We start from the raw sequence: 14,306 nt of genomic DNA, 5'->3' as shown, positions 1-14,306 counted from the left end.
ATTAACATCAAAAACCAAAAAGAAGAAGTAATCTGTGCTGCGTTTTGTAATTTTCAGGATTTTAACAGCGCTCACAGATCACTAAACCCCCTCAGGGATGCTCTGTATTAGCCGCATGAGCTGATGCCAATTAAGACGCCTGCTAATTTGCTAATTATTAAGGATTTATCGTACGGGGACTTTACCCCGCAAAAGAGCTCGAATCCCCCTCCCGAAAGCATCGTGAAGAATCAATGCGGCGGCGGCGCACTCTGACAACCGCTCACTATTCCTTTGCGATGTAATTTCATGGCTGAAAGGCGCAACAGCACACGGAGAAAACGCCGATCACGACTCGTGACGCAGAAATCACTTTATGGAGCCTTTTTTTTTTTTTTTTTTTTTTTTTTTGGAGTGATTGTAATTAAGCTGCTCGGGGGCAGCTAGCCTGAGGCTGTATATCCTCAGTGTGTGTTTGTCTGTAATCACAGGATGCAGTTGAGTCTTCTTCTTCTTCTTCGGTGGTAAAACTAGAGGTCACCTTCTCTCTCAGAGCATCTACACTTTAATATGTTCCCCACTAAATCATCTCTTAGCAGAGAACAAGGAAATGAACAAATCGATAAACACTCATCTGTTTCTTTAGGATTCACTTTCTTCTTCACACACACACACACACACACACACACACACACACACACACACACAACCGTCGCCGGCTCGCTCTCTTTGTTTCTTCTTTTCTCTCTTTGCTCTCTTTCTCTCAAAATCAATACTGAAGTGTTCAGTCCATTGACTTCAGCGTGAAGCTGGTCAGAGGAAGGTAATAGGATTGTGACATACTCAGCAGCATTTTGTCTTTGATTGAGGCGGTGATTAATCTCACACACACACACACACACACACACACACACACACTCTCCTGGTAGTAAAGCAGGTTCACGATGAGGTTCATCAGATAACGATGAAGAACATGAATACAGCAGGTCGATGTTGTCTGTGTGTAATGCAGCATTTTCTCTTTTTTCCTTCTGGTGAGTAAAGCTGCAACGAACGATTAGTTAATCAATCAGTTGTTTGACAGAATATTAATGTGTTATCAATTATTTTGATAGCGATTCATCATTTTGAGTCATTTTTGATGAAGAAATGTTAAACTTCTCTCTTGGTTCCAGCTTCTTAAATGTGAGTATTTTCTGGTTTCTTTTAGTCGTCGTTGATAATAAACTGAATATCTTTGAGTTTTTATGTTGCATGATGGACTTTAATAAATGGTGGTCGACCATTTTCTGACATTTTAAAGACCAAACAACTCATCAATGAATTGAGACAATAATTGACAGATTAATGGATAATGAACATAATGGCTGACGGGTCATTAGTTAATCTGCCTGTTATATTTTTAATTAATCGATTAACTGTTTGGTGTAAAAATATCTGAAAACAGTCAAATGTTTCCATCATGATGTTCTTGAGCCCAAAGTGTCTTTTTTTGTCCGATCAAACGTCCAAAATCCAAAAATAATCAGTTTACTATGATGTCAGACAACAAATAGCAGAAAATTCTCAGATCTGAGGAGCTGAAACCATCAAATATTTAACATTTCTGCTTAAAAAAATGACCTGAAAGACTGATTGATTATCAAAATAGTTGCTGAATAATTTGCTGTTGATTGATTAATCAATTAATAAAGTAATTGTTGCAGCTCTGCTGGTAAACAGCCACCTGATGCTCTGATGTAAAAACTAGACGGAGGCTCAGTTAGTGAAATGGTTTAATTTCAAAAGGCAAAAAAACATCAGAATTTTGTCACATTTATTGTTTCCATTTTTAAATTTTTTTTCATTAAAGATTCATTATTTTAAAAAAAGCTTTTGTGTCTTTAAAACACAGTTTTATTACTGTGTTAAGATGTTGATCTTCTCACCATAATGTAAAATGGGACAAATTAGTTTTATTTACATAAAATGCTCATATAACCATGTTTTATCTCCTTTATTGATATTAAGATGATTCATCGAATCATTTGAAAACGTCTCTATTGAATCTATTTCTGTTTCTTCTTCTTTACAGAAAACCGTGTACGGAGCCAACGTGGTCATCTTCGAGGGCATTCTGGCCTTCGCCAACAAGGAGCTGCTGAAGGTGAGAGCGGAGTCACTTCCTGTTCAAGTTTTCACTCTTAGATTCGTTAGTTTCCTTTATCGTCCTTTCAGAAAGTCTTTGTGTTTCTGTGACTGATCGAATCATTCCACACTATTAAAACCAAAACTGATCAGATTCGATCATTTCAATTCATTTTAATGCAACAAACAGGGATCGTATGAAAAACCTGGAAATATCATGGAATTTGAAAATAGTGATTTCCAGGCCTGGAGACGTTCAGGAAAAATAAATAAACCCCAAAAGTTTTGGGAAAAGTCACAAATATCTGTATTATAGAATATATGTAGTTCAGTTAAGATCAACTGAGAAAAATCTTTATTGATTGATTAAAGACAGATCAGAGCTGTCGATAGGTAGCTAATAGCTGATGTTAGCTATCATTAGCTCTCTAGCTAGATAATGTTTTCACTATTCAACCAACATTAGCTAGCTGTTAGTCTGGCTATTGTCAGTCTAATACATGGACTCTATAAAAATATGGGCGTAGTTACCGTGACGTCACCCGTTGGTTTCTGAAGCTCAAAGTGAGCCGCTCCAGCCGTCGCCATCTTGGCAGTGTGTGACTCTACCTAACCTCCAGCCAATCAAAAATGGGCAAAGAGGCGGGGCCGAATGGCTGAAACAAGCCACCTAGCGGCTGGCGGACCTGTCACTCAAAGCAGCCATGTCCTTCATTATGCAGAACTTTATGGCTTAATAAAATTTAAACGGGTGAGTTATAAAATAATTCACCCCCCGTACAGTTGTCATGAAAGAGGAAATTAGCTACAGAGACCAAAACCGTTGTTTGTACCATAAACATGTTTATTTCTGCTGTAAAGTTGGGCATTTTAACATGGGGGTCTATGGAGATTGACTCGCTTTTGGAGCAGCTTTTGGCACTTCCTGTTGGCTTCATCTTACAGCCCCGGAGGTTGCCGCTTGGTCTAATATAGTGATGATATATTGAAGACTTGTTTTGTTTGTTTAAATATAAAAGCTGATTTTCCCTCAAAGCTTTTAGACACTGCAGCTAAATGATGAAAAATGAATCCCTGACTGATCTAGCAAGTTGAATATTAAGAAATCAGACTGATTCAACTTTTTATGTTGTTGCTGGATATTTTTTCTTCGGATATACGTCAAAGGACGGCAAACGCTGCTTGTGCTAACTGTAGCTGCTGTTATAAACTATTCCGGCCTCTATAATCCGCCGTTGTTGTGGAATAATTGATCCTATTGGAGTCTTTGGAGTCGACACAACTCTCTCTATCAACGGCTCTGGTTCTCTGCGTGGGGTAACGTGGGTTTACGCAGATGTTTCAGAGAACATATGGTCACATATGGTCAAATTTGCCTCAAAGGCCTGGAGAAGTCATGGAAATTTACTGGTAAAAATGTTTATGAACCTTAAACGAGGCATTTTGGAATCATATTTTAATAGTTTTATTCGTCTCTGTTCTTGTATCAGACCTATTAATATATCTGTCGGCTCAGAGACAACCAACACGCTGATGAATGATTCCTAGAAGGAATATTAAATCAGAAAACCGCTTTTGTGTTTATGAGCACGTTGTACACGTCTATGAGCGTCACAGATTTATCACTCAGCAGCAGATCCTTCATTAAACCAGGTTCTGGTCCAGATCCGATGGCTTGTTTGATTCAGTATTTATTAGATAATTGATCAATAGCTGCACCGACTGTCTGGAAATCCTTTAGCATGAATCGATTCTGAGGCGTATTTTACATCATAGAAGAAGAATTTCACATGTTCTCTGCTGAGGCTGATGATCTAATTTAATTATGAATTAATGTTTTAGTTCAGTTTAGTTCTTGATTAGTTTTTTTCGGCGTCTGGCTGATCCCACATGAGCTGTTTTACAAAATTTGCATCTTCCAGTGATATAAAAGCATGTAGAAGAAGAAAAAAACCACAAAAGCTTATGAACGAACTGTTCAGGTTCATTTATATGTAAACATCCAACTCAGTCATCCATACAAAATCAATATGTGTTTTAATCTTATTAAACAAAGTATTGCACAGATCACAGTAGAAAGAACAATAGAAAACAAAGTGGAACTCATGTCAGCACAATAAAAACATTCACTTTTCCTCTCTGAGGTCAACAAGAAGAATCTTTATATCTTTTATAGGTAATTAAATTATTAACGTTTTTTTTACATTTTTGGACATAGTGATTGATTCAAAACTGATATTTGCACCTATTTTTGTGTGCATGTGAAGATTTGACCTGATTTATGAAGCGGTAATGAATCCTGTAGTTTTAATAATGAGGCTGTTGATGCATCAGAGGAAATCCATATAAATGAAAAAAGGGAGAATTCTTTATAGCAGAGTGATGCTGCTGTTCATCGCTCTCTTCAGCCTTATATAAAGTGTGTGTGTGTGTGTGTGTGAGTGTGTGTGTGTGTGAGCTGGAGCGTGCTGATAAGACGTGCAGCCTCCCCAGAGACTCGGCTGTGTGTAAGTTGATTACTGTCTGATTCGGTTAATAACAGCTGTCGTCTGCGGTGATTAATTGTGTTTTGTGTCCGAGGTTGTAATTGAAGTCAGTTCCAGCTGCAGATCTGATATGTTAATGTAGTGAGTTCTGCTTTAAGACGTAATGCAGCGCTGGGATTGGTTGATATTATCAGAAATACTGTGAGAGAGTAAAAATACATCAAACATCACAGATTTTGTTGTACTGTTAATACGGAATTAGCTTCTCTTTAATATCTTATGTGTTATGTGCATATAAGGAGCTTTATGGTGAAATTGTGTTTGTAGGATTTTTGCATCAATGTGATGAAGAAGCTTTATTTGTCAGGTATTTAACTCTCTGAACTGGACAATAATAAGACATTCCTATCTGGTTCTAAATATTCTGATAAATTGTTTCAATCATTTATGAAATAAAAACATTCTCTGGTTCTCATATGTGAGGATTTGCAGCTTTTCACTCTTTAATATCATTGAATATGTGTGGATTTTTTTTTACAAAATAAGCCATTTGAAGACATCATCTCGGTATCTTTACTACATTCTGACATTTTTAAACGAAGTTATTAATAAAAAAGTCCCCAGATGTGTTTTAAATGTTTAGTCAACTGAATTTAACGTCACTGTTTATATCTAAATTCAAAATCAGGATATACTGTGTATCAATATCACATTATATAATTACATCTACTATGATAGAAGCATCTCTGTAATAAGCTGCCTGCAGGTGCAGCAGCACTTAACACTGAGACCAAACAAATCATTAGTGTTTTATTAAACTGGTTTCTTTGTCTTTTCTAAATCCTTCAAAGCATTTTTGTAAAGTTTCATGAGGTTTTCATCTCACACAGGAAGGATAAAGCTCTTTCAGGTGTTTTCATCAACAAACACAGAGACCCACACGTATACTGTGAAAACCATTTTATTGTTTTCCTTGGTTACTAGTTGAGGTTGATGAGTCATACATCATTGATACTACTTGTCAGATGATACATTAGGTAATAGCAAACATGCAAAGAGGCACTTTGACGGACACTGACGTTTTAAATAACAGCACGTCTTCTTCAGAGCTTTAACGACAAAATGAAATACAGAACTGTGCAAAAGTTTTAGGCACTTTAGATATTTAGACTCTTCTTCAGGGAGGCGTCTGATCATCTGCAGCAGGACGACGAGCCTGAACATCCATCCAGAGTCATAAAGAAAACCATCTTCATAAACCAGAAGAAGAAGAAGGAGTCCTGCAGCAGATGGTCTCTGATCTCAACATCATGGATACAGTCGAGAACCTGAAACACTGAGAACTGCTGCTGCTTGAAAGGCAAAGTTGCTCACAGCAGATACTGATTTACTTTGTTTCTGCTGTTTACTCAACTAAAACTAAAACTTTTGCACAGTGCAGACTTCTGTGGAACACATACATAAGATAATAATAATACATTTGATTTTAAGCACCTTTCATGTAACCCGAGGACACTTCACAAGCAGAAAACTTAGCTACATAAAATAATTTAAAAAGCTTAATTAAAAACACTCAGAGACAGAGCAGCTGTGAACAGATAACAGCCTCCTCTCACAGTTTTGCCGTTTTGGTCGTCGTCGTCGTAAAAAGAGAAACTGTGAACGCCTTCCTGTTGGAGCAGATTAGTAAATGATGTACAGCCGCAGCCTTGCTCCTTAACCTTTTGGGAACAATCCCCACTCCTCATTCAGCTCCTCCTGCAGGCTGACAGCCGTGCTTATCCAGCAACATCTTTAGGTTGGTCAGTTTGTCAGATTTACAGCAGACAAAAATCCACTTGGCTTGTTGTGCATCTGAGTTATACCTGCACCTTCCACCACTGTCATCCTCCATCTAAATCACTCTAAACTCCTTTTTTTTTTTTTTTTTTATTCCACCGGTCATCAATAGTTCTTTTTTTTTGTGAGTGAGGCCTCGTTGTCGTCGTCGTCGTTGTGACGCCGCCTCATTGATTTTTCCTGGTTTTGCTGAGTTGAGGTTCAGTTTAATGGAGCTTACTGGACGGATCATCGGCCGACTTTCTCTTTTAAAGTGACGATGATGATAACTGATGTCTCCTCGGTTTACGCTCCATTCTTCAACGTGTCCTGAGCCGCGGCGCATCATGTCAGCAGTAAAAATGTCAAATGGTGGAAGCAGCTCGACGCAGCTTCTCACTGACTCTCAGTGCACAGGGAAACTGACTGTCGGCTTCTGTGACTGAACTGGAAAATGAAGCCGGTTTGTTTCTATTTGTCTGCCTTTAATACATTAAATACTGTCTGCACACACACATATACACACACATACTTGGACCAATTTAAGCCCTTTTCAGAACAAGTATAGGCTTTAGAGCTGAAACAATTAGTCGATTAAGCGATAAGTCAATCAATCTGCAGCAGTTTTGATATTTGGTTAATCATTTAAATTATGCTTCAAGCAAAAATGCCAAATAATTTCTCCTTTAGGTTTGTCCTGTATGATACTAAATAAAATTAGCACAAAAAGTAAGGAAATTTGTGTTTGGTAGATTATTTCTTTGTTGTAACGATGCTTCTTGACAATAAATCTTATACTGTTGGAAAGCCTGTTTATTTCCCTTTTAAATGGAGCCACATTTGTAAGAAACATGCATTTGTGGGATGAGCAGCAGAGCTGAGTATGTGGGTTGCACCCATGAAAAATTTGCCAAATCTTCTCTGCCAAATGCCAAACAGCTTATTCTTATTCATAATAACACATCTATAGTATAATTTATTGTGCAGTTAATTAGTCAAACACAAATTCCACCTTTATCTGACACTTTGGAGTAATAATGAAAGTATCTAAGCTAAACTTTACATGAGGTTTATTCCACAACTACTGTGTTACGTTACCCTGCGCAGGTGTTTGTGCTGTTATATATGTGTTCTGTACAAACCCAAAACTGTAATGTTGTATAAGAAACGTACAAAAAGTTTGTACATAGAACAAAATATCTCAGATTAATTAGTCCGATCTCTCTTCTTCTGTATCTGCCAGCTTCTGGACATGAAGGTGTTTGTAGACACAGATTCGGACATCCGCCTCATACGGAGGCTGAAGAGGGACATTTCACAGCGCGGACGGGACATCAGCGGCATCATCAAACAATACAATAAGTTTGTGAAGCCGGCGTTCGAGCAGTACATCGAACCCACGGTGCAGGTCGCCGACATCGTGGTGCCGAGAGGTCAGTGGAGATAAATATTATTACACCAGTACAACTTAACACTTGTTCCCTGTAGCCTGACGCTGATGTTATCAGGCTTTTACTGTATATAAACTACTGTGCTTTAAATGAAGCTTCTCTGCTGCAAATCTTTAGTACTGCTGTTCACTTTAAGACATTAAATATTGATGCATTTCAGACATTTGGCTCATATCTGAGATGAAACTTGGAACTGATATTGACTTGAAATTATGCTTTAGCACAAAATAACCTTTTATTTGTCAGTTTCAGTTAAATATTCTGGTTTTATTCTTGTCGGTTGTGTCTTTTATTTACAGGCGGAGAGAACTTTGTAGCGTTGGATTTGATTGTTCAGCATGTTCACAGTCAGCTGGAGAAGGTGAGCGAACGAGAATTTTTACTGATTCAGCTAACATTTAGTTTTATCTCCGTTTCCACCCATACAGTATAGATTGTTAGTCTCTGTTCACACTGCGAAGGTACAAAAAATTGCTGCCTCAACTGCATGTTGTGCTGATAAGAGCAACACAGTTTGTTTGATTTTTTTTTTTTTGCAGCTGCTGAGCAAAAGATTATTTCTAACACAACAGCCAGAAGCTCAATAATCCAGCTTATGGGCTTCATAATGATCATAATATCTACTGCTAGATGATTCATCGGTTAATCAATTAGTCGAACGACAGAAAATGAATCTCCAACTATTTTGATAATTGATAAATGCTGAACTTCTCTGGTTCCAGCTTCTTTAACATCTTTGGGTTAAGTTGTATCTTGGACTTTGGGAAACATCAAATTGACATTTTTCACCATTTTCTGACATCTTATAGCGCAAACGACTAATTGATTAATTGAGAAACTGATTGACAGATTAATTTATAAATGATGCACAGTAACAACATGCTCAAAAGTTTCCTAAAGTTTAGAAGGTCTGCTTTGCTCCTTTACCTCTATTAACTCTACAGTCAGAAAGGTGACGGATAAATAAATAGATAAATAAAGCATGGCGGTGTGGAACAGTGTGAACACGGTCTGTGATGCTATGAAAGCAAACCAATCCTGAGGGTCACCTGTACATGCAAACCTGAACAAGTACAATATGTAATATTAATACACAAGACTGAGCTCTAACATCCTTCAGATTTATGATCAGAAAAAATACGTTTCATATTCCATGAAATGGGTTTTACGTCTCGCTCACTTCGTGCTCGTAGAAGTGGAACAAATCTTTTTGCTGTCACATTTATATTATTTTTGTGCAGCTCTTTGCTTGTAGTTACAGTAGAGTTATATATGATTTTTTTTCCACCAGTTGGCAGCTTATATATAGACATTGAAGTGAATGGGAAAATGTCCAAAGGTGACCACTTCCTCCTCCTCTGCTAGTTGAAGGAGGTAACTGATGGTCAGGTTTTTCCTGTCGTTCTCAGCATGAGAGAAAAAAAACATTTGGCTTATTACTTCCTGATTTATCACAGTGTTCTGACCTTTAAATCCTGAATTATGCACAGAAGTCACAGTGAGCACCAAACTTAAAAACAAACCACAGGTTCATTTCCTGGAGGAAGTTTCTTCAAACTCAAACAGCAGCTTTAACGTTTCCGAGGTCTCAATATCACTTTTTTCCTCCTCTACTCTACGACTCATTGAACTGGGTGAGACGGAGGTCCGGGTACCTGAGATTAATGATCTCGTAAATCCAGAGAGGCGTCCTCCATCTTTCTTCACCCCGCTCGTCACTGTCGTCAGACCGCTTTATGAACGGTAGCGAATGATGATCTGTTCCACCTTCAACATATTCATTCACAGACACGTCTTCTACACACACACACACACACACACACACACACACACACACACACACAGGTCAGCATGACACACTCCTGTTTTTGTTAAATTCCCATTCATTTCTTTTTTTCTCCTTTTGTTTCATCGATGGGTTTGTATATTGATCTGTGATCTGTGCTGATTAATGGGATAAATGCATGAATGACTCTCTATCAGAGCTGCTTCTCACATTGCAAAGCTTATTTATTAACATTAACATTCAGGTGTATCTTTTTCAGGTGTACAGTGACTTCATGCTTGTGTTTCTTTAATAATGTTTAAAATTTCATCTGCTTGCTAAGGAGTCAGTTCCAGTTTGTTAAGTAAAGGGTTAAACTCTGCATTGCTGATTGTTTTATCATATTTTCCACAAAGTAGTTTATGTGCATCACAACGTTTTATTAGTAAAGAAGATAATAATAACTTATCTGTTGATGAAATGTTTAAAAGTCGTAGCTGTAACTTTAATCTTTGTTGTTTGTTAAGTGTGTCACTGCCTTTTTCTTGATTTTGCTTTTTAAATGATTAGAACAAAACACAAGAACTATTTTGTTTTTAATTTTGAATAAACAATTAGAGCTGCAACAATTAGTCCCCAAAAAAAAAAAACAAAAAAAAAACAAATGTTCTTTGGTTCCAGCTTTTCAAATGTGACAATTTTCAATTTTTCTTTGTCATATATGACAGAAAATTAAATATCTTTATGTTTTGGACTGTAAGTCAGACAAAAAGAGCAAAGTGAAGACCTCACTATAGGCTCCTTTTTTCACTATTTTTTTAATACAATTGTCTAAACAATTAATGGAGAAAATAATTGCCAAATTGCAGCCCTAAAAACAATCAGTCATTATGGTCAGTTGAAGGTGGGATGTTGTTAATATTACATTTTAACATACAAACATTTATTTAAAGCCTTTGTTTTTGGATGCTTTTATGTTGTGGTTTATACTTTTCTCAGAAATGCTTTATCTCATGTTTGTTTCTTATGTTTGTCACTGTTTGCACACATATATATGTGTGTGTATGTGTGTGTGTGTGTGTGTCTCCTTGTGCGACCCCCCTTGCCTGGCTGAATGCTGTGTAACCATTCCAGCGTGAGATCACTGTGAGGTACGACTGTTTGTGCTTTTTTTTTTATTACCTCTCCTTCCTATTTCCCTTCCTGCATTGTTATAAGACATGGCTGGTGATTTTCTATATTTGTCTTATTGTCAACAAACCTCCTGTGCAGAGACGAACCGACACTGAACTGATCTACTAACATGTATTGTGTGTGTATCCAAAGCCTGGTATCATATTCCTCTGTGCTGTAGAGCTCCGCTGTCGCCTAAAAACTATTAAAAACATGTCAAAGAGCCACATATCTTTAGATTTGTTGACAATAAGAAAAATCTAGAAAGTCAGCAGCCGAATCCTTTAAGTGTTCAATCTGTTTTCAACCATAACTTCTTTTGAAAACAAAGACAAAATGAATAATTGTCTTGTTTACTTCTGCAAGTACTTTGACTTTTATTTTAAAATATTTCCCAGAGTGAGTTTCATCCTGCTGTCAGAGCACACATTGATTATTTCTGTCTCTTCTACGATTGATTTCTGCCTCTGTGTGATTGTCGATTGTGCTCTACGGTGGAAAATATTGGATCTCTTTGTGAAAACACAAGGACAGTTATTCATAGGAATGAGAAAAAAAATACATCACCAAACAGCTTGGAAGGGTCAGTGTCGATATTTCCTCACTTGGCTCCTCCAGGTCGTTTAAATGTGGAAAGGTTAATTTCTCATGACAGTCACATTTCACATGATTGTACTGCTGCTTTTGTGAAGAGTCTCTCTGCTAAACTCTGGATACCATCAGTACTATTTTATCTCTAATCTACAGTAACTGACCTGAAGAGTGTACTGGAATTAGGGCTGTAGTCAACCAAAGAAAATCTTGGTCGACTGAAATCGTACATAATCTTCAACTAATCGATTAGTCGCGGGAGGGGGGCAAAAAGACTTTTTCCCGTAGACTTACATTGTGAAAGAGACCTCTGTAAATCAGCGGATAATTTTTTCTAACCCTCGCGAAATGACTTGTCTCACTATCAGAATTAAATCCGTTCGGTCCGATCACATTTCAAAAGCAAGAGCTTTTTTCAAGAGCCACATGATTGAATTGTTTTATCCCCATTGAAGTTAGCCGGAGGGCTAAATCGGAAGTAGCCGACTCGGTCAGCGAAAGTCACTAGTACGCATGCTCGATGGGCCGCACAATGCGGAAGATCCGGTACTTTCATATTGGGAAGTCGATTTTTTTTTGGCTTCATGCGCCACTGAGCAACTTTCATAGGAATGAACGGGGCCCCGCCTCCGACGCTGTATCCAGTTCTCTTTATACATCCATGGACAGAGAGTGAACTCCGCAGTCACACCTTTCTCCGCGTCGGTTAGGCTAACCCATTGTTGCTAACTTTGGAGCTAACCGCCTTCACTTTTCCAGCAGTTGGGGAAACAACAGACGTGACTTTTTAGCATTTATTAACTGACACACTGGAGTCTGTACTGTACATTTACTGCCAGACTGACAACTTACCGCTAACCTTTTCTTCTGCTCCGCTCGCTTCCACCGTCACTTTCCTGCCGCTCACTCTTTCTCGGTCGCTACGCAAACGTGCTACGCAATGACGTACTCTTTAACGGAGTTACGGTACCAATAGTTTCCCAGGCAACGAGGCAACGACACAGGTTGTGCAGCGCTGTTCCGGTACGTGAGTCAGAGACTCACAAACACTATTGATTTCCGAATCAATGGATACTTGGCGTTATTTTTGACATTAAAAAAATTTTTTTTGGCCTGGCGGGAGTTCTTGTTGTTATAATTATAGGAGAAACACTGATTCAGTAAACGCTCAGTAAACGTTGAGTACAGTTAGACCCTGCAGTCTCCATTAGGTTGGGTGAGTTCAAAGTTGGTAATTTGTTAGTCTGTCCCCCCCGCCGCAGGAAATAATGGATTAATCCTGGAAAGCTGTTGATGTAGCACTTTTCTACTTATGAAAATATCACGGAGATTATTTGACCAATAAGAATTTAGTCGGACGAGAGCATATCGACCAACTAATCGACCAGTCGACCAGCAGACTGCAGCCCTAACTGGAATATTGTCTTTTTAAGCAGTTGAATTGATGTCATAACACACAAGTGCACACACAAGTATTCCTATTTATTTTCTGCATGTTAATTGCAATTCAGAGTTTTAATTCAGATTTAGAACATTTAACTCTTCAGATTTAGATAATAGCTTCACATTTCTTTCTGTTAAAAAATGGTTTCTCATCAGAGCTGCTGCTGCTGAGCGGCCACAGCCATTAAATTACTGGTTAAAAAATATAAAAATGGAGAGTTAACGACCATGAAATTGGTCACTGCCATCCGTGCGTATCGGCCACTCTTTAGTCCTTATTTATCCTCTACGAGGCTCGAGCCGCTCGTGCTCTTAAAGTTAAACATCCTCATTGTTTTAAACATTGGGGTGAACTTCACAGTTTCACAGGCCATGTTCACACAACCACACTAAAACACATCCAGGACAGAAAACTGGGACTTCTCACATCTGGTATTGAACTCAAGTCCATGAGAGATGGATTCTGGTACATAAAAAAGTCACCTGATAACATTTTTAAATTACAGTTATAGTCCAACAGCTCTTAAATGTCTTACATGGGTGGGTGTTTGTCCTCTAGGTCAGTGGTTCCCAACCTTTTTGACTTGTGACCCCTTAAAAACGAACCTGTGACCCCTCTACACAGGTTGTACAGTATACTTTATGTCTGTGGGCTGATTATTGCCAGATTATTCTCAGATTGTCGTATTTAAATACTTTTTAAAGGCCTGAAGAGGTAAAACGATCCAGTAATCCCATTCGTTAGGCTGGGAACCAATGCTCTATGAAATACTGGGAACAAACACCTAAATATGATGGTCACAGGTGCTCACAGGCTCTTGGTTAAATGGTACCAGTTGTAGCAAAAACGAAGGTAAATAGGTTTAATCAGATTCAGTCCAGCAGTGAGCAGGGTTTTGGATGAACTTGTCTGGAAACGCTTCAATCAATTCTTAGATCGATTAGTTAAATGTGCAGCAGCTCTTACTGGTCTGAGATCTGTTTATAAAGCCTCCTGCTTGCATAGCTGAGCAGTAAAGAACAACTGATCTATATTTTCAGCCTTTAAAGTAGCCGACTTAGAGAGAAGGAACGAACTGAGTCACCTGAAATGATCCCACTTATGAGATCAATGAATCGTTGCTCCTTTGACCAGAACTATAAGGTTATTTGTTCAGCAGTGATGTAGTGAAGCTGTTTCACTGCTCTTACACTGTTCTTTCTCTTCCTTTTTTTATTTATTTTTTCTCCTCCTCCTCCTCCTCCTCTTTGTCCTTTTTGTATATTTTCCTTCTCCTGTGTTTCCACCACTTTTATATCTCATCATATGAATATCGGTCACCTTCTTCAGAGGAAGCTCCGCTGGGATATGTGAGGCTCACCTCGTGCATATTCTCTCAGTATCATAGTCTTATCATTTTGATGCACTTTTTTTTAACTTGATAAAACATGCTCTGCATTTTTTTTTTTAACTGAATGAAAACCTTCACAACA

At 38.1% G+C, this 14,306-nt stretch overlaps 2 protein-coding genes across 3 annotated transcripts in view; one reads left to right on the top strand and one right to left on the bottom strand.

The window, feature by feature from the left end:
* Positions 1-12,409, bottom strand: part of slc30a2 (solute carrier family 30 member 2) — a 45,107-nt gene extending 32,698 nt beyond the window's left edge. The window contains exons 1-2 of one of the 2 annotated variants that reach the window (XM_042391413.1): positions 12,250-12,409; positions 9,517-9,658 (exon numbers count right to left, since the gene is read on the bottom strand). The gene's annotated coding sequence lies outside the window, so the exon portion shown is untranslated. Of the gene's footprint in view, positions 1-9,516; positions 9,659-12,242 lie in introns of both variants that reach the window. The other variant, XM_042391414.1, reaches the window with a different exon arrangement.
* si:ch211-243j20.2 (uridine-cytidine kinase-like 1) overlaps positions 1-14,306 on the top strand; it is a 30,940-nt gene that overhangs the window by 9,702 nt on the left and 6,932 nt on the right. The window contains exons 5-8 of the mRNA XM_042391412.1: positions 2,054-2,125; positions 7,654-7,843; positions 8,161-8,222; positions 10,761-10,777. Of these exons, the coding sequence (XP_042247346.1) occupies positions 2,054-2,125; positions 7,654-7,843; positions 8,161-8,222; positions 10,761-10,777 (341 nt within the window). The remainder of the gene's footprint in view (positions 1-2,053; positions 2,126-7,653; positions 7,844-8,160; positions 8,223-10,760; positions 10,778-14,306) is intronic.

This window comes from Thunnus maccoyii, chromosome 17 (genome assembly GCF_910596095.1).
Source record: "Thunnus maccoyii chromosome 17, fThuMac1.1, whole genome shotgun sequence".
Taxonomy (NCBI): Eukaryota; Metazoa; Chordata; class Actinopteri; order Scombriformes; family Scombridae; genus Thunnus; species Thunnus maccoyii.
Note: the sequence above shows the minus strand (reverse complement) of the source record. Positions and strands in the feature narration are given on the sequence as shown.